The sequence below is a fragment of the Pelodiscus sinensis genome, chromosome 10 (genome assembly GCF_052426305.1).
Source record: "Pelodiscus sinensis isolate ZL-2025 chromosome 10, ASM5242630v1, whole genome shotgun sequence".
NCBI lineage: Eukaryota > Metazoa > Chordata > Testudines > Trionychidae > Pelodiscus > Pelodiscus sinensis.
Genome location: NC_143061.1, coordinates 16,425,286 through 16,444,983, shown reverse-complemented (window position 1 = coordinate 16,444,983; position 19,698 = coordinate 16,425,286). Strand labels below are relative to the sequence as shown.

Here is a 19,698-nt window from a genome sequence, read left to right as displayed (position 1 = left end):
TGGCTTAAAGTACACAACTCCAGCTACACAGCAGCTTACCTGAAGTCGAGCTTGGTAGTAGCTTCCCTTACTCCCGCAAAAGGAGCAGCACAGGACACTGGTGGGGGCACCTTCTGAGTTCAATTTAGTGAATCTTAACTAGATTCACTAAATCAAACTCCGGAAGATTGATCACAGCAGCAGCAGCAATCTTCCTTTTAGTGTAGACAAGGCCTTACAAGACCTAATATTATGTTGCTCACGGGCAAAGCCTTCATACTCTTCTGGTAGCTTACTTTAGGGCCCCTGTTTTATAAATATAGCTGAGAGGAGGAACTTTGTCAATTAGTCTTTGACCTCTGGAGTGTACAATTCAATCCCTGGCTTAGGTCTCAGATGGAAATGCAGATAGGGATCTGTTGAAAAGGACTTTCTTAAAGAAAAGGCTCAAATTCTGCTCTTGTATTCTGTGGTATAAATCAGAGCAGACTGGCTTTATGTTGTTATTCTATGGCTTTATAATAAATATACAATAAAAGAGACACAGATGAACATGCATCTACTGCTTGTTAGAACATTTTTTCCTAATGGACACATGTTCCTCAAGCCTTCCAAATTTCACGGCACATTCTGTTCTTTAAGGAACAGATGACAGCTTCCACAATTTAGTGCCTAAGGCTGAGTTTGATGAAAACAAATGGACAGAATTCCCTGTAGTGGGACAATTCTAACCACTAGGAGGGAATTTCAAAACCACATTTCTTTACCAATTAATCAATACACTTTAGAACCTTTCCTCCATTTCTCGTCCCTCATTAACTCATAATGACTCTACTTTTAAATTCAATATAAAACACAGGGGAGAAGTTGGCAGGTAAAGTGGAAGCGAGCACAGAAAGCAGAGATAGCCACAATGCGCTTTTGTACATGGGCAGAGAAATCTAAATGGGAATTTTCAGGCAGGGCAATCAAATCATACAACTTTCCCCTGAAGCCCTCTTACTCACCGATGATGACGGTGTCGTCATCGGCAATAAGCAACTTGCTGTGAACATAGATGAGTTCTGTGACAAGATTTCCTTCCAGTTCCGCGTATGTTCGAAGCCCACAGAATGAGATGTAGTTTATCCACTTATCCCCAACTAAAGATTAGAAGAGACAATGAGGTGGGAGAGTGAGAGATAGTCGTTACATAAGAACAATCATACCGGATCAGACCAAAGGTCCATCTAGCTCAACGTCCTGTCTTTACAGTGGCTAATGCCAGGTGCCTCTAGAGGCAATGAACAGAACCACATATTGCCTTGTGTTATAGGCAAGTACCTCCAATAGATGCTGAGCTTTGATAACCATTTAGCTAATTGGTTGTTTTCTCTGGCTGAGCTGTGGGGAAGAGGTTGCAATCAGGTTTGTCTGCACATGCTATAGAAACCATGTTCTAATTTAAATAACCTACAGTTTAGATTTGCACAAAGATATATGACCCAAGGATGTATTATGTGGCAGGGGTAGTTATGAAAGACATTTTTCATGAAGCTCGGATTTCCATGCAAGCAAATTCACGGATACAGGCTGATCTCGCAAAAGTAATTATTATTGCAGTGTTATAATTATATAGTTTTATCTAGGGATGTAAGATATTGGGTAACTGAATAGTAGTATAACCACATGAATTCTTATTGACTGTTGTATAGTCAATACTTGACTATTCTATAGTTCCCAGGCTGGCAGACAGTGATCTCTTGCCCCACTCCCGGGGAGCGCCCTGCTACACCATGCTGCTGCCTTTAAGGAAGTGGGGTGGGCCCACGAAAGCGCATGATACCATCTACATGTTTTGTTAGTCTTTCAAGTGCTACCAGACTATTTGCAGTACTTTGTGTTAGTGAATTTTGTACAACCAGTGACTGGATGAGCTCATTTTATGCTGTATAGTTCATCATTAGTGTCTTCAAAATCTAATGCTGACCATCACACAGAGAGGGAAACAAAACACTTACTCTCTGCTTTCAGCTGTCCTAGGATGGAATTCTCTCCTCTGCACATGGTCCTAGAAAGAATTAAGGTGACAGTTACAAATACAAATGGCCTGAAGCAATGACGTATAATGAGGTATGTGACGTTAGTGATATTCCTAATGTGCTAATCACATACACGAGGCATGTTTTACGTACCATATGAAGAGAAGAGCTATAACATTCCCAAAATTCATTATAAGCCTATGCTGCCATCAGCTGTGCCTCCCCCAGAAAAAAGCTAGAGCAGAGCTGTTTGCTTCCCTCTTCAGAGCTTCCACTGTAACAGGCCCACTGACAGGAGTTAGAGGGGAGAGGCATCGGCCCTGGGGCCTGGTGCTCCCAGTCGCTGCCGCTACGACGACAGCGGTGATCGCCGGAGCCACTGGCCCTTTAAATCCCTGCTGGAGCACTGTGCGGCGTGCTCCGGGCAGCACTAAGGGCTACCTGAGGGGAATGTGGTGCACTTTAGGTGGTGATGCAGGCTGCATAGCTCCAGCCCTACCCCTTTCACCCAAGGCTCCACCCCTTTAGGAGGTGCAGAGCAGGGCCTCCTAGTCTTGTCCAGGATCCTGGCCAGGCTGTCAGCCCCACTGCCCCACAATCATCATCCCAAGGGATCACTGAGCAGTCTAAACATCAGGTTTGAGAAAAGACAAGAGGGGAGATTTTCAAAGGGACAATAGATAGCTATGCGCTCATCCCCAATGATTTTTTGTTAGGATTTAGGGCCAACTGCCACTTAAGCACACCTCTCCCCCCAGCACACCTTGTCCTCAGGCTCCATGGATCACTAGGTTACAAAACTTTGAGGCGTGTCTCAACCTTTATTTCTAGGCAAATAATATATTTAGCACCATGCAATTTATTGGGTGTGGATCATTCCGATGGGGCCTCTTGTGCTCTGTATGAATATTAAATATCAATATTTATGAACATAACTCTTGGGTACAATATAGTGGCCTGTGTTTGAAAATGCAGCCTGTTATTCTTCTCAGGCTGATCTCAAGATCAGTGTGAGATACCTGCAAGAAATTCAAACTCTGCTCAGGGAACCTAACTAGGGCCCCTGACAAAAGTAATGTGTGAATGTACTTGGCTGACAGAACCACAGAACTCTGAGCTCTCTCTCTGCTGGCCAGGCAGCAGGGAAGTCAAACAAAGCCCTCTTCTTAGGACTGAGTTGTCATCTTAAATAATGAGGAGCTCAAAGAACGTTATAGTGGTGATACTATCGTTTGCTGTTCAACTAATAAAGCCATCTTAATTTCAGCTTGGCTGAAACGACAGGGAACCCAGATACTAAAATACTGTCAGACTTCTAAAACCATATCAAAACCACATGAATAAACTAGAAAAAATGCTGCATCCAAATTTCTAAAAGATGGGTGGAAATTTCAAATATGAGCAAATTAAGTCAATCTCTACGTGCTTGACGAAAACAAACTTTTTCTGAAGCCTTTTGGTGGCTCCAGAAAGGAAGCTGGACAATGTGTTCACTGTGGATTATATTAGCTCTCTCGAAATCCAAGATCACTATTGCAAAAAAAAAAATGTAATACACAAGTGTTAGATTGTTATGTAAAAACTATATCACAGATAAATAACCCACTTTTTCTTTCCTACATATGGTACGTATATTTGTGCAGCACCTAACATAATGTGGCCTCAATTCTGATTGAAGCCTCTGGTCACTACCACCACCCCGATGCCACCGTGAAGATCACTATAAAGATCTCAGAGTACCACGACCTTTTTGGATTGTGCACAGTACCTGTAGTTGAAATGCATTATGGCCTGCAGCGCATTCCCACCTCCAGTTGAAATATCTCCTTCAAATCCAGGCAGCAGCGGGATCACCACATACACTCGGTATCGTTTATTTTCCCTAAAATAAATAATCCAATAATCCTTTGGGGATAATTTCCTACAATTTCAACTTCTTTTCACTAGTTCTGCAGCCAGTCCTTATTAAAGCTAAGCATCCATTGTCTTCAATGGCTCCCATTTCACTGACGTATTCCTATGGTTTCTGTAGTAGGCTTCTATTTCATTTTTAAGTGACTGCGAGTCAGATGTGGTTTTGGTTCAGGTTTTCCTTAGTGGTGGTTAGTACTAGAGCATTTATTTAAATGTAAAGCACAGAAGTTGGGACTTTCTAAGAACTGAAAACAACAAAAAAGGTGTAGAATAGAAAGAAAGGCTGGAACATATTCACTGAAGCATGAGAGGACTAGCATGCTCACAGAGATGCATGGGTACGGTAATTTTCTTGACTACTGTGTCTAGCTTTATGGAAATAAGTAAATTTGAGAACTTCACTTTAAACTGACAGCACAGCCTTACCTAACGAGGCTAGCAGTGTAAATTGTTCTGGTCAAGTTAGTACAAGTATGAAAACAAAATTAAATCTACAGTTCTCTTACTCTCCCATCCTTGTCCTGTTTCTAAGCTTTAGATCATAGAATACTCAGTGTACTGATGAGTTTTTGATGAATGAGCCTTCCCAGAATATATAGAAAGGGCATATATTTGGCCTCATACATCACTCACCAGCAAAAGGGTTCAGTTTTCAAGTTTCTTTAAATGTGATCTGATCCTGGATTGCCACTGACTTGCTAAATCCACCCATTTTTGCCTTTTCTTTGTTGATAGTTAGATGCTTATCTTGAAGGCCAGCCAATTTCCGCTATGGCTTAATTTTAGAGATGCCTTTCAGCCTCTGTAATCCAAAACAGGAGGGTGCCAAACAACTGCAATGTAACTAATTAAAATTCAAATGCTCCCTGTCTTTCCAGATATTTTTAGATGCTGTTTTTACTGCCATGAAAATTATGGTGGGTAATTTCTGATTGCCTAAGTTATCAAAACCCAAATTGTTGTGTTACTGCACTCTGTATGTGAAGAGGTGTTTATTTAATTTACTCATCGCTAGGTGGCAATGTAGTTCAGGATGGATAAAGTCATTCTAAAAAACAGTACGTAGGTGGGCCAGTTTATGTTTTTGCTAAGTCCAGTTTTTTCCTTGTAAATGATTAACTAGCTTCGCCTTCATATGAGAGACCTGAATAATGGCCGGGGATCAAAACTGGGCCTCATGTGACTACTAGTACATGAACTGGTGGAGGAATTTCTACTGTGAATGGAACAGCAGCTACCACGGTGGTCCTGAATTTATTGCCAGTAGCTTTGGATTATCAATAGGATTAGTTATGCTTAAAGCTAAGCATGTGCTTAAGCACTTCCTAGCTTAACAAGTATGTGTCATTTGTAGCCTCATTATTTACATAATACAGTGTTTCTTTTAGTAAACAGAGGGAAGTGCAAAGGTGATTCATATTGAATGTATCTATTCATCCTAGCTTAAGCTGTCAAATGTTTAGGAGCCACCGCTGTAGATGAAATTTTAATTCAATGATATTTTTAAAGCAAATTTTAGAAGCGATTAAAATGTCTCATTTGCTCATAATAGAACAGTTGTAAATTGCAAGGCTTTAGAAATTAAGGATATTAGTTATTGGTATTGATGAAAATATACTGTATTAGGAGATAGTTTGTTTATCTAAATGTATCCTAAATCCTACTTGAATATGCCAAATAAACAGAAGAAACAAGGAGAAGAGGAACATTATGTATATGGAGGATGTTTTGTCTACAGAATAGAAAAATAGGATACTCGATTAGGAACACTCCACCAAGTTCTTCCATTTACAAAGTGCCAGCTGGTCTTTTTACCCTTCCCTATGGAAGCTACCATGTATAAATTTCATATGGAATAAAGAAGTCTAATGTTACTTCTCTCTCCATTCTAGTCCAGCTGTACCCAAACTGTGGGTCACGAACCGGTTTTGACAGGGTCGCCAAGGCTGGTGATAGATTTACTGAGGCTCTGAACCAAAGCCTGAGCCCAAGCCAAGACCAAACCAAGCTTAGGCTTCAGTCCCCATGCCTTGGGCGGTGGGGCTCATGCTTTGGTTTTGCCCCTACCCATTCCACAGAGTTCTGAGGCTCAGGCTTCAGCCTCCCTCACTTCTGCGGCTATGCAGTATTTTTTTTGTTGTCAGAAGGGGGTCATGGTGTAACAAAGATGGAGAACCCTTGTCCTAGCCACTGCCATACACTTAATGGCAAATACAATCTGGGTGGCGCTGAGTCCTGTGGCACCTTATAGATTAACCGAAGTGTTGGAGCATAAGCTTTCGTGGGCAAAGACCCACTTCGTCAGATGCACCTACAAAGTGGGTCTTTGCCCACGAAAGCTTAAGCCCCAACACTTTAGTTAGTTTATAAGGTGCCACAGGACTCTTCGCCGCTTTTGCAGATTCAGACTAACACGGCTACCCCTCTGATATTTGACAATCTGGGTGATTCAGCATGAACTTGTTTCTATTTATAAGCATAAGGCTATTACTTGACTTAAATCATTGGAGTCATCTGGCATAAAAGTAGTCACAGGTGAATCAGGCTCTATATTTTACAATGGGTCACTGCAGAATTTGCAGAACTTTCATTAACCTCTCTTGGACAAATGGTACTTTTACATAAATACGTATAAAACCCCCAGCAGATCACAGCTATGTATACAGTATGAGTTAGGGATGGAGTTCCTATCTTGCATACCCATATTCTAGCTCAATGAGTATTAGCATAAGTATAAATAGCCTTGTTGCATTTGCACAGGCAGGTACATTTTCTGCTGTCTCTAATTCAGCTGGTTAAGAAACAAAGAGGAAATCTAGTTCAAGAGTATGTGTTAAAACAGCTTATTACACACCCATTCTTGACAATACAAATATGACCTCCTGGATAGGTAAGAAATTCCAAGTATGTTTGGAACGGCTCTCCATCTCCAGCCTGATAAGACTATGGCACTGCATTGGGACCACAATGCAGATGATGGCCGGGCCCCAGGGAGCCACAAACACAGGGTTGCCATGCAAATACTACCTCTTCAAAGCACTGTCAGTTAAATTTCACTGTCAGTGAAAGCCATTATAAGGGGCCCACAGTGCAAAAATGGGTAAATTTGATCAACAAAATATTTCTGGCCTTGATGTATATCCAGTGGCAGACACAGAACCTGATACTTCTTTCACCGATTTTACCCAGGTATAAGACCATACTCTTCAGTGACGTTACTCCTGATTTACATCGTCACGAGAAAAGAATGAGCAGGCTTTTCTCCAATGAATGAATACATTCATTGCTCACTGACCAAATTCCTGGATCTATCCCCATGTTGTTCCACCTCCTGGTTGCCAGACAGATGCAGGTATTCATGTTGAAACATGCCTATTTCTCTACTGCCCATCTTTCTTCCATGGTGTGTCTGAACACTCCAAACCAGATTCTGACATCACAATCTTAATGACTCCTGATTTACACCAGTGTAATGAAGCAGAAAAGAAGACTCTCTCTCTTAGGAGTGACACTTCCTTCATTTCTGTCTTCTCTATGTTTCATATTGAAGCATTGGAGACAGCCAAATCAAGATGACTCCAATGGATTTATGAGGATCTTAACACCTCTAAAAATCAGCCCGTATATGCTCATGCATGAGGGGAATATTTAAAGATAAACACTGCAACAAATCCAACTCATCCACATGCACAGTGAAAAGCACAAGTGTTACCTGAAAGGGGGAAGGAAAATGAGGACGGTTTGCAATAAACTCCATCTAATACCAAAGGGTATCAGATGTATCTAAACTGCAAAAAAACATCGCAATACCAAGCCTTGGACTCAACCAACTGACTCAGGCTTGTGATGCAGAGTTAAAATTGCAATGTAGATGTTTGAGCTTGGCCTGGGGGCCTGAGCTTTGACACTCTTTCCCCCACAGGGTGTGTCAGCCTCAGCTGCAGTCCTACTCTGAACATCTGCCCTGCAGTTTTATTATAGCACCAAAGCTTGAGTCCCACAAGCCTGAGTCAGCTGGTCTAAGGGTATGTCTACACTTGCACCCTACTTCGAACTAGGGATGCAAATGTAGGCATTCGAAACAGTCAATGAAGCGGGGATTTAAATATCCCATGCTTCATTAGCATGATCTCGCCAGCGCATTACTCCGATCAACAGCTCTTTCGAAAGTGAAAGTGCGTGCCGGGACACGTTAGTTCAAACCAAACCCCTTGGGTCGAACTAACGTGTCCCGGCACGCACTTTCACTTTCGAAAGAGCTGTTGATCGGAGTAATATGCCGGCGAGATCATGCTAATGAAGCACAGGATATTTAAATTCCTGCTTCACTGACTATTTCGAATGCCTACATTTGCATCCCTAGTTTGAACTAGGGTGCAAGTGTAGACATACCCTTAGTCAGCTACAGGTCTTTTATTGCAATGTAGATATAGCCCAAAAGCTAGACACCAAAAAACCACATCTAAGCAAAGCTGTCAGGATCAGAGGAAAGGCAAAACTAATCCCTTAGTTGCTAAACACTCCAGTTATCCATGTTATCACTGGACCAGTACTTAAGTGAGAACACTAGGATATGTGAATCTGATCCGTCCAGGCAACCTGCTATAACTACTATGCTATTTAAAACTATATGGTTCTCTTCCAATAGTGTGGGGATTGTACATATCTTCTGGTAGTACAGTTATGGTCTAAACCTGAATCATGGTCAAATTCCTCAGAGTATGGCAGCTTTCAGTCTCCCCATTTAAAAGCAATTCCCTGTATATAGACCTTCAATAAATCATAGATCCAGCTGATATGATTAAACTTATTTGTGTGTAACATTGAAAAACAAAATCAGGACACTAATGCTGGCAATTGACCCATGTTTACCAATTCCACTACTAACAACTTCCCTTTTGACTGAACACATCTTTTAGAGCCAAATTCTGCACTCAGCTACACACGTGCAAACCCAGAACAATGCCCAGCTTTAGTGTAATAATTGCAGATTTACATTGGTGTAACAGAGCAGAATTTGACCCAAATAAATGTTCTCTCTGTGTAAGGACTGTGCCACTTTATGTATTATTTTAAACCATGTCTTACGCATGCAGTGTGGATTCTATTTACAATCGTTTTAACATCATTCTAGTAGCAACATCAAGACAGTCATTTTGAAAATGAAATAAATACCTGTGTGCTTTAAGAATCCTCTGAGCAATGGTATCGCCAATCTTGTTAGAAACAACTTTGTCGTCAGCACAGCTAATAAAAAATTGGTTCTAAGGGAAAAGTGAACACAAAGAAGTTCAGAATCATCTCACTGCCTTTTTGTCAAGGACAGTGCAGTAGTTCAGCCTGGGATGCAGAATATCCAGATTTACTTCCCTGGTTCACCACCAATTTCCTCAATGACCTTATACAAGTCAGTTAGTCTCTCTGTACCCAAGCCCAGCCTTTGGGCAAGGCGAGCAAGGCAGTTGCCTTGGGCCCCGCGCATTCAGGGCCTAGTCGTCTGGCTCAGCCAACCACAGTGTGCAGCCTTGGGCCCCGCAAACTCTTTGGCCGGGCCTATCTGTACCTCTGCTCCCCATCTGTAAAGTGAGAATAACAGCACTGTTCTGCCTCAGAGAAGTGTGGAGAGGATTATAGACAGAACCTTTCTAGTCCGGCACGCTTTGATCCAGCAACAAGCATGGTTTGGCATGATTTTAGTTAGCCAGATGTCCACTTTTCATAGGTTTGGCCAAATTTCCTGCAGTCTCATAAAGTTTCTTTACAGCCACAGTCCTGGCTCTCAGTGTTCTGTGCAGTTATTTAGCTCTCATTTACCCCTAAATGTCTACTAAGAGCCCAGGAAGCAGTGGATGTGTTGGTAATGCTGCTAGATAATATTGACCTTCTATAGTTCACCAAATTATTGGGTTTGGCACCGGTCAGGTCCCAAGGGGGCAGGCCTAGAAAGGTTCAACCTGTAGTACATTCAGATACTTCAAGTAATGGGGGGGAATTGGACAGATAAATAGATAATGGACTGGAGCCCTGTTTTGCTATAGTTTCAAGGAAACATTGTTGCTGATCATAGAACAGCAATGACACAATAAGACAACAGGGTTTAATTGCTGCAAAAAATTCAAAACCAAAATGTATAACTTGTATTAGAGTAAGGAAAAATTAGGTGATTGTTTCCAGCAACCTTAAAAGAGCCATCTTCAGAACTGTGTTAAAATTAAAAAACCTCCACTAATAGATTTTGTGGCTATAGCAAAGCATGAAGCATACCCAAGTCAGAGACTGCTTCCCAAGCATGTAATTATCTCCAGATAACTATTCTGCATTGTTGCCATTGTGAAACTCTTACTTTGACATATGATGTGAAATCCTGACACATTGAAGTCAGAGAGTGATTTGCTCTTGACTTTACTGGGGCCAGGATTTCACCTATGGTGTCTACAGAGTCAAAAATCACCATGGTTACAGGGTTCTGGGACTATTCTACTGTATATTTGGAGTCAAAAAACAAATAAAGCAATGTCCTGCAAAACATGCTCCTAGTTAAGTGGTGTCTGTGTGCGCGCTCAGGAGGAATAATTCTTGAATAATCTCACTCTTCAAACACTACCAAGAAAAAAAAACATCCAAACATTACATGGAAAAGAATGCAGAATAAATGTTTCCATTCAGCCATTTATTCCTGTATTTACAAATCCATTCATACATAGGAGAATTATGCAAATTCTAAGATACTATTAAGTGAGTCCACTGAACATTCATGGGAGACCAAGGCAAGAAGGCATGGGAGACAGACGTTGCTAGAGGTTTCGGAAAGAGGAAAGACCTTGTGTTTCTACCCACATTCAGAGTTCTGTAATGGAAGACTAGTTCCAAAGCCCATTCAAGTCCTATTGAAATCTGGGGGCTCCAGCTCAGGCTCTTCATTAATATTAATGTTTCAAAAATTACAAAAGGAGGATAAAATAAAGAGCTATCCTGCTGAGGGTCACAGGATGTGCTCAGCACTTCATTGAACCAAACTGCCACTGCCTTGCATCCCTGATACTTACTTCTATATATATATAGTGTTTGCTGTTTTCTATCACGCTAACATAAGCGTTATGGATGGATTCTTCATGGTACTTGATACCAGCTGACCAATCTGCAGCAGAACGGAGCACCTGGAGAGAGAGAGAGAGAGAGATTAGCTATTTTAGTTCTGCCCTGATATACGAACATACTGGCATCCCTTAATAATTGTTGTGAACTGGTTAGTTTATTTTTCATGACTTTACTGATTTATGCAACACACGCAACATTTGATAATTAAGTTCAATGAATATAACACAGGGAAATGAAGTCTAGAACTACTGTTAACAATTAAAACATTACGATGAAAATATAAAGGTCTTTATTCACCCCCAGAGTATCCCAGATACTCTGTGTTATCCCAGAGTATGTTATGCCACAGTAACGTCTCTGAAGTCAATGGAATTATACTGGTGTAAAACTGGGGAGACAGAGTGATGAATCTTGTTGCAAATGTCTATTACCGTAATTCTTGTAATGCTGAGTTGCCTTGAAAATATTTCTTAAGGCTTGACCTTGAGCTCACTGAAGTCTCTGACAAAATTTCCATTATCTTCTATGGTGCCAGATTAAGCATTTAGTTCTTATTTACAGAGAGATATGCCATCAATTTTACAGCTGACGTCCCTATTAAAAAATCAATGCTTTTTGGCTAAAAACGGTTGGCCCATTATAATAAATAGGCCAATTTCTAAACAGGAATGGCAGGCTTTGCCCTAAGCAAGTATGGTCATTTACATTTTTTAAAAAATTCTTACAAAACTGATCACATTTGTCAGATTTTTTATTTTATTATTGTAATTTGCTGTAGGTCAAATTCACAAGAAAAATTATTTCTGAAAGTAAATCCGTTTCAGAACAGACATTTCTGAAGTAGGAGATTTTTGGAGATCCTCTGAGTATATCACTACATCCCTAATGTAGCACAAAAAGTTTTGTCAAAAGGCAGCCGAGCTAATATGGAATCTTAGCTCACATTCTCTCCTATGTTTAATTTTGTGCTTTTGCTGTGCTCTCCTAATTTCCTGCCTCTGTTACTATAAACTCCTACTTATTGATCTGTCCTCTACCTCATTTCTCCAGCTCAATGTGTGCAAACTCCCACTGCCTAGGCTCTAGAGGGTTCCCAAACGGGGGGGTGTGCCCCCTTGGGAGGTGTGAAAAAATTCCAGGGGGTGTGCAAGGCAACCCAGTACTCCCGCCCCCCCCCCCCCCCGGTCAATTCTCCCCCCCAAGTTGTGCTGCTATTTTTGTTTTTTGGCCCCGGTTAGTTCCTTTTTTTTCCCCCAAAAAAAGTTTTGCTGCTATTGGGTGGGGGCGGGGCGAGGGGGGGCATGAGTGTTTCTCAAAAATCAAAAAGGGGGCATGATGCCGAAAAGTTTGGGAACCACTGATAATCTTCCTTTAGTTGTGTTCTGACTAGGCCTCTCTCCTTTTAAGATCTCTCCAGTGTATTTCTCTTCTTCGTCCATATTCAATTCAAGCTTCTGGTCCTCGCCTCACTATTCTGTTTCAATGTCTCCTCCTACATTTCATCCCACCCTCTGGGCTCCATCCAAGTTCTCCCCTCACCATTCCATTCCTCTCTCTCATGCACACCATGCCTATGCTTGGAGCAACCCTTCAGTCAACATGATGGCCACCATCTTGGCTGGCATTGGTGTGTGAACAAAGCACTAGAAGAGCTAAATGTATAAGAGTGCCTACAGTCTGAGTTAAAGAAGCAGGGGCAGGTCCTGAGCTAAACTATCATAGCTCAGTAAGTTTGAATGGAGCGATGACAATTTATACCAGCTAAGGAACTAGCTCCTATGCCTGTTGCTGAAAGCTGTGCCAGACTCACATGCTCTATCGGGGGACACATCACAAACATTGATCAGTGGAGTCCATATTTCCTTCAGACAGACAAAGCTCATCCAAGTGTCTGAGACCCACAACAAAGTCAAATACTGGTCAAGTCCCTGCTTTTGTGACAGCTGTCAGACAGTAGAGACTGAACTGGGGACCTCTTGAGCTAAAAGCTTCACTTTTTAAACACTTCACTTTTTACTGACACTAATTTCTGAGCATCCTTGGCAAAAAACTGAGCACCCTCATCTCCTACTGAAGTCAGGGGGAACTAACGCTGCTGAGCACCTCATCAAGAGCACTCCACACCACCAAGCAAATCTGAGCTCCCAGATGAACCCAGGAGCCCCCCAGAGGAAGGTCTCATCATCCCCACCACGTTAGGCAACACATCAAGTTGGCTGTTCTAGGTGGAAAACTGGCTGATTTTCTACACAGGGGTGGGGAACATAAGGCTTGCCTAGCTCCAACCCCTGAAGCACAGGGTTCCCCCCTCCAGCATTGGAGAACCTGTGCTGGTGCTCCAGACCTCTGACTGTCCCCTTATGGGGACAAAATCTATTAGCCTGCCCCTCCCCTCAGGTTCTGGTGCCCCAAAAGAACATGGGGGAGTGTCGTCTCCTTTTCTATCAGGGCCACACCAATGAGGGTTTGGGGGGTTTGTTCTTTTGCTTCTCACTTGTGTGCAGCCTCCAACTGATTTTTCTGTAGATCAGAGGCCTCCAACCAACCCCTACTCTACAACACACACAGCCCCATTTGCCTGCAGTCCTGTGATGCTTTTTCCTATTGCTGGCTGTTTTCTGTGTGCTCTCTAGTACAGATTTTCTCTTCTGTGGCTCCTGCTCTGAAGGAAACTGCCATCATTCCTTACAGAGAGCTACTGGCAGTTGCAGGAGCCAAATGCTAAGTCTGCAGCAAAAGATTCTCACTTTTTGGTGGCTACCCTCCCGCCCGCCCAACTGTCTCTGGCCAGCAAGCCGGGTATGGCCTGCAAAGAGTTGTTTGTTTTGGCAAATCACCTAACGGCAAATCACCTAAGACAGGATCAGTTTGCTGAGGGGATATTTTGCCAAACTGGAGGCATCTTATTCTATTATTTTTCTCTTATTCTAGTCATGGGCTACGTTTTTTGGTATGTAAATAACAGTGCACAAATCTTCCACAGATGTATTTATTAAAACAAGATGAAACAAGAATGTCCCTTCCAAGTTTTAATGTGTTTTAATAAATACCTGGATTCACTTGGCATTTACAAGCAGGAATATGTGGGCAGAATGCTAGCCTGCAAAATGCACTTTTTAAAAACTGGCATGACTGCAATACAGGCAGTCCCTGGGTTACGTACAAGATAGGGTCTGTAGGTTTGTTCTTAAGTTGAATCTGTATGTAAGTCGGAACTGGCATCCAGATTCAGCCGCTGCTGAAACTGATCAGTTTCAACAGCAGCTGAATCTGGACACCAGTTCCGACTTACATACAGATTCAACTTAAGAACCCCAGGCGTCCCCAAGTCAGCTGCTGCTGAAACTGATCAGCAGCTGATTCCAGGAAGCCCGGGGCACAGCAACTCTGCCTCGGGCTTCCTGTAGTCAGCCGCTGGTCAGTTTCAGCAGCGGCTGACTTGGGGACGCCTGGGGCAGAGCAGCTCGGGCGCTGCCGGTTGGTCCCGCAGCACCGCTCCTCGGCGCTACTGGACCAACCCAGCAGCACCCCAGCTGCTCTGCCCCAGGCGTCCTGATTCAGCCACTGCTGAAAGTGATCAGCAGCGGCTGAATCAGGACTCCTGGGGCAGAGTAGCTGGGGTGCTGCCAGGTTGGTCCAGTAGCGCCAAGGAGCGGTGCTGCGGGACCAACCGGCAGCGCCCCACCTGCTCTACCACAGGCCCCGGGCTTTGCTCCACATCTCCCTGGTCTGCTGGGATGGGGGGCACTAGCTGCGTCCCCCCCAAGCAGACCAGGGAGACGCTGAGCAAAGCGGCGGAGGACCCGGGCCGGACCCGCGGCGCTTCCAGATCAGCTGGAAGCACCGCGGGTCCGACCCGGGTCTTCCGCTGCTTTGCTCCGCGTCTCCCTGGTCTGCTGGTTCCCCCAGCAGACCAGGGAGACGGGGAGCAGCTTTTCTCGTCCCGGAGGAGGCGGACGGCGGGACCAGGCGTCCCGCCGCTCCAGTCCTCCGGGGCGAGAAAATCCCCGCTCGTAACTGCGGATCCGACATAAGTCGGATCCGCGTAACTCGGGGACTGCCTGTACATGTATTTCTGGCACTAACTAACCCAGACAGTCTGACAACCAAGACGACCTCTGACCAAGTAAAACTTCAGGCAACAGCTTAGCATGCCACATGAATCCAAATGGGATCTCTTTGATATCACCTAATTCCCTTCCTTTGAAATGTCTGAATCATAAAACCTTTATCTGCCAAATAAAAACAGAACACCCCAAGGATGAAGATTGCTCCAGATGACAAGGGCTCTTTTGAACCAGATCTAAATGGACATAGTTCCATGGAAGTCAATGAAGATACACTAATGTACACCAAGTGATGACCTGGCTGTGACTACTTTATATTTATGTTAATGGCGCTACTTTGGACTTCGAGTATTACAAGTGAGAGTAGAATTTGGTCCACAGTATGTAAATGAGGAAATGAGACAGTGATACTTCAGGTGTGTAATGTCTTCGGGCTCCCAGAGGTGGGGCAACATCTAAAGAAGCTACACAGCAGTAGCTGATCCTGCAAACACTTCCTTCAGTGCATGCACTTACTCCTGTGCATTGTCCCACTGTCTGCATGGGAGCTCTGCAGTGGAGTGGTTGCAGAATTTGCTGAAAGCTAGAGCAAAAAAGTGAGGTTTAGCAATAAGATAATGGTGCCCCCTTCCAGGCAGATTTTGGAAGTGTGGAGGAAGTGCTGGCTAAGAACAAATGGGTCACAGTAACAATTATGGTGTCAGGAAGTTGCATTTACCAAAACATAAAACCAAACAACCCAGGAATAAGTGGGTCGCTGAAAAAGAATAGGAGTGTCTAATGCAAGGCATAGGATGTAAAAGAGTAAAGAGTACAGCATCAATGTGAGTGTGTGAAAAATGTCTAGGTATGCAAGGGGAAGGAAAGGAAGATTACATAAGTGGTTTCAACCAAGACAACTTTCAAATACATTCGGAAAAGGAGACATAGACCTACACAGACTGAGTGATTTATTAATCAAAAATATATTTGTTAAGGAACTTGATTGTCCTGTGCCACTCATCCTATATAGGGGATTGAAGGCAAATGCCCGAAGAGAGGAAAGTACTTTCAGAAGGAAATCTGTATTGTGCCAAATCAAGTGAACAGAAAATAAATCTGTTCAGTGAAAAAACTCCAGAGCAGAATAGGATACATCCCAGGAGTTTAAAGAGTGAAAGAACGTGGCAAACTTTTAACAGATGTATTTAATAATAACTCATTGGATATGGAGCTATTATTCTAGTTCTTACTGAAGAACTGTGAAGTGATAGGCCAGGACACTGCAATGATATTCTACTAGTACAACAGAGGGAAGGATTCTAAAAGGAAACTAGCCTGTTCATTTATGAGACTGGCGATACATAAACAACAACATAGGAAATGTGGCAAAAAGAACAACTTTAAGAAAATGCCACTATTCAACTATATCTCTTCCCATCTTCATGCCCCTTTATATTCCCAGAAATCCTCTTATACATGAGGATCAGGCTATTACATTTTATAGCAAATTTACATTACCCAACTGTGACGGGACAGGGCAGCCCCGCACTGAGCCTGCAGGACCCAGCCAGGGTTACCTGGCTGCAGAGGCCCCTCCCCTGCAGCCCTACCGAGCATGCCCGGGCTGTAGCTCTACCATAAAAGCCTGGTGAAGGACTCAGTCTGGGATGGCAGCTGGAGGAGAAGGACCTGTGAAGGGGGCGCCTGCACAGCTGGCACCAGAGACTCCAGAAGAGGCCGCTGGGGACACGGAGGTGAGCTGGTGCACCCCAGAGACTGCCCGCCGAGGAGACACCAGCCTGGAGGCCGCAGCAAGCTGGATGAGTACATGGGAAGGAACCCCAGTGAACCATGTAGGAAGTGGCCCAGGGCAGGAGCGGGAACTGCCTCTCCCGCCCCGAGAACCTCGGCGCATTTCGGCCGGATGGCCCTGCCGAGGGAGTGACCTGCTATCCGGTCACTCACAGGGCCCTGGGCCGGGATCCAGTGGAGCAGGGTGGGCCCAGGTCCCCCTACCTGGGGTGCGTCCCCGCTACAACCCTAAGCTGCATTTTGGACTCAGGCCAGAGGGCCTTGGCCTTGCCTTAAAGGGCCAAACTTGAACTGTGGTTCGGAATCAGGCTGGAGGGCCTTGGCCTTGCCTTTAAGGGGCCAGACTTGGGCTGAGTTTTAGACTCAGGCCGGAGGCCCTTGGATTCAAGAGGTCCTGCGGAAGGGTCAGGTGGGAGGGGCCCACCACACCAACGCATGGGAGTACCTGATGGGGTTTGAGCCAGGAGGGAGTGGTCCCCTCCTGCTAGTGCTAGGAATGATCTTTCTGAGAGTGTGGGAGAGAATGCTGGCTGCCCAGGGGGCTTCGGATGAGGGGTTCCCAACGAGAATCCCTACTACACCAGTGCTCCAGATGAGGAGTTCCCAACGAGAATCAATGTTCTCTGCTCTTCTCTTTGCTCTCTCCTGCTAGTCTACGCTCCTTACCCTGTGGCAGTGAAACTCAGCACTTGGCTGCCTATCTTGGGTTTGTCAGTTTAGTAATGTGTTCACTTTTTTCACTGTATACCTTTGGTATGTATGGTCAGGGCTCGACAAATTATACAATCTACTTGCCCGTGGTGAGTAGATTGAACCTGGAAGAGCCGGTTTCCAGCGATCTGTACATGCGCAGATCGCCGGACAGCACAGCTAGCGAGCGGGGCTCGCCGCGGTTTGGCGAGGCCTGTGTATGGTCATGCCAATTCTCTTCCAGAATATGATCCGAGGAAGTGGGTCTGTCCCACAAAAGCTCATCACCTATTAAACCATCTTGTTAGTTTTTAAAGTGCTACATAGTTTTTCCTTTTGTTTTAGCAAGATCAGACTAACACGGCTACCTCTCTATTACTATCTTGGGTTTGTTGGTGAAGCTGGCTGCAAGCAGCTGAGCTGCAACTCCTCCACTAAGCTCCCTCACCTTTCTGGCAGGAGTAGAGATGTCAACATGTAGATAACTACCCCCTGGGACTTTCACTTAATCTTGTCGACTATATGCACTCCCTACCTTTTTGCCACTGTATGAGAGGCAGCACAGGAGGGAGCAGGAGCCCATCAGGAGCTGACTTAAAAGCTGGCTCCCCATGAGCACCGGATCCACCTGCCTCCCTCCCCCTCTGATAGAGAGGCAGCAGTGCATCGGGTGAGTGGGGCAAGCGGCAGCTGGCTTTCAAGCAGGCTCCCCATGCGTGGTGGCTCTACGGACCCACCTGCTCCCCCCCTTGCTGACTCCTACAGAAGCAGCAGGGTGAGGGGTGGGAGCAGGCAGGAGCTGGTGCTGGGAGAAGCCGGATTAAAAGCTGGTTACCTCCAGCACCAGCTCTGCAGTGCCGCCTGTCCCTCCCACCCCCATTCTGCTGCTTCTATCAGCCACCAATATTTAAAGAGTGCTTGAGAAAAGATGGCCAACTTTCCCAGTGTCCCTAAAAGAGTCATTTCTGTTTCCCCAACAAGATATTCAGTGCTGGTACCAATGCAGTGATAGCAGTGCAGAAACTCTCCTATTAGCATCAGTAGTTGCTGCTCTGCTGGAGACAAGGAATAAATCAATGTTTGGGTGGTTTTTTTTCATTTTATACTTGATGTCATAAACCTCTCTCAATTTGAGAAATGGCTTTACCACTCAGAGACAGACTAATGGCTGGCTAGAAAAATCATCTCACTAGAGGGCCGACAGTTCAGTGAGAAATTGATCACTTTCAATCCCACTGCTTCAGAACCATCCAGACCAGATGCCCTCTCTCCCTCTCTCGTTTATCCCTTTACCAAATCATTACACCAGCATGACAAGTTGCAGCATTGTTGCTCCAGTTTTTAAGGGGATTCCTTCTCTGCCATTCCTCCCAGAAGCAAAGTCCTCCAGTCAAAGACAGAAGTTATTAACTAAACCAACTTTGAGGGTTCTGCTTCTCCCTGAAACCAGTCAGGTCACAGAACACATTTTATAAGATACACTTCAGAGTAGAGGACAAATACAAACATCTGTCTACATTAATGGACCCCATTACCACAGTCGCAGAGTTCCTCGCTATCTTTAATGTATTTATCATCACAGCATCCCTGTGAGGTAAGAATTAATTTTATTCCTTTTTGCAGATGAGGAACAGAGAGGTTTAGGGCCAGGAATTTAATGGGGTTAAAAAAAAAACTAGATAAATTCACGGAGGATAGGTCCATTAACAGCTATTAGTCAGATCAATAGGAATGGTGTCCCTGGCCTACGTTCGTCAGAGTCTGGGAATGGGTGACAGGAGAGGGATCACTTGATGATTCCTGTTCTGTTCGTTCCCTCTGGGGCACCTGGCATTGGCCACTGTCAGAAGACACTGGGCTAGATGGGCCTTTGGTCTGATCCACTATGGCCATTTTTATGTTCCTATGTTCTTATTTTCAGAGGTACTTGAAAAATACTTTAAAAATATGACTCTAAGTGACTCGCTTAACATCACACAGGAAGTTTGCAGTGGATCAAGGTCTTGAATCCAATTCGCCCAAATTCGAGGCTACTGCCCTAACCACTGGAACATCCCAACTCTTCTGTGAATTTTCATCTTGGTAATATTTATCTTTTGAAATGAATTGGCTTGTGTCAGTACGTGAATGTGTGT

The 19,698-nt window shown here is 44.2% G+C and overlaps 1 protein-coding gene across 5 annotated transcripts in view; it reads right to left on the bottom strand.

The window, feature by feature from the left end:
• PLD1 (phospholipase D1) overlaps positions 1–19,698 on the bottom strand; it is a 139,673-nt gene that overhangs the window by 15,436 nt on the left and 104,539 nt on the right. For all 5 annotated transcript variants that reach the window (XM_075937952.2, XM_075937953.2, XM_014572375.4 and 2 more), the window contains 5 exons: positions 10,961–11,071; positions 9,090–9,178; positions 3,769–3,882; positions 1,980–2,029; positions 987–1,121 (listed from right to left, as the gene is read on the bottom strand). In XM_075937952.2, the coding sequence (XP_075794067.1) occupies positions 987–1,121; positions 1,980–2,029; positions 3,769–3,882; positions 9,090–9,178; positions 10,961–11,071 (499 nt within the window). The remainder of the gene's footprint in view (positions 1–986; positions 1,122–1,979; positions 2,030–3,768; positions 3,883–9,089; positions 9,179–10,960; positions 11,072–19,698) is intronic.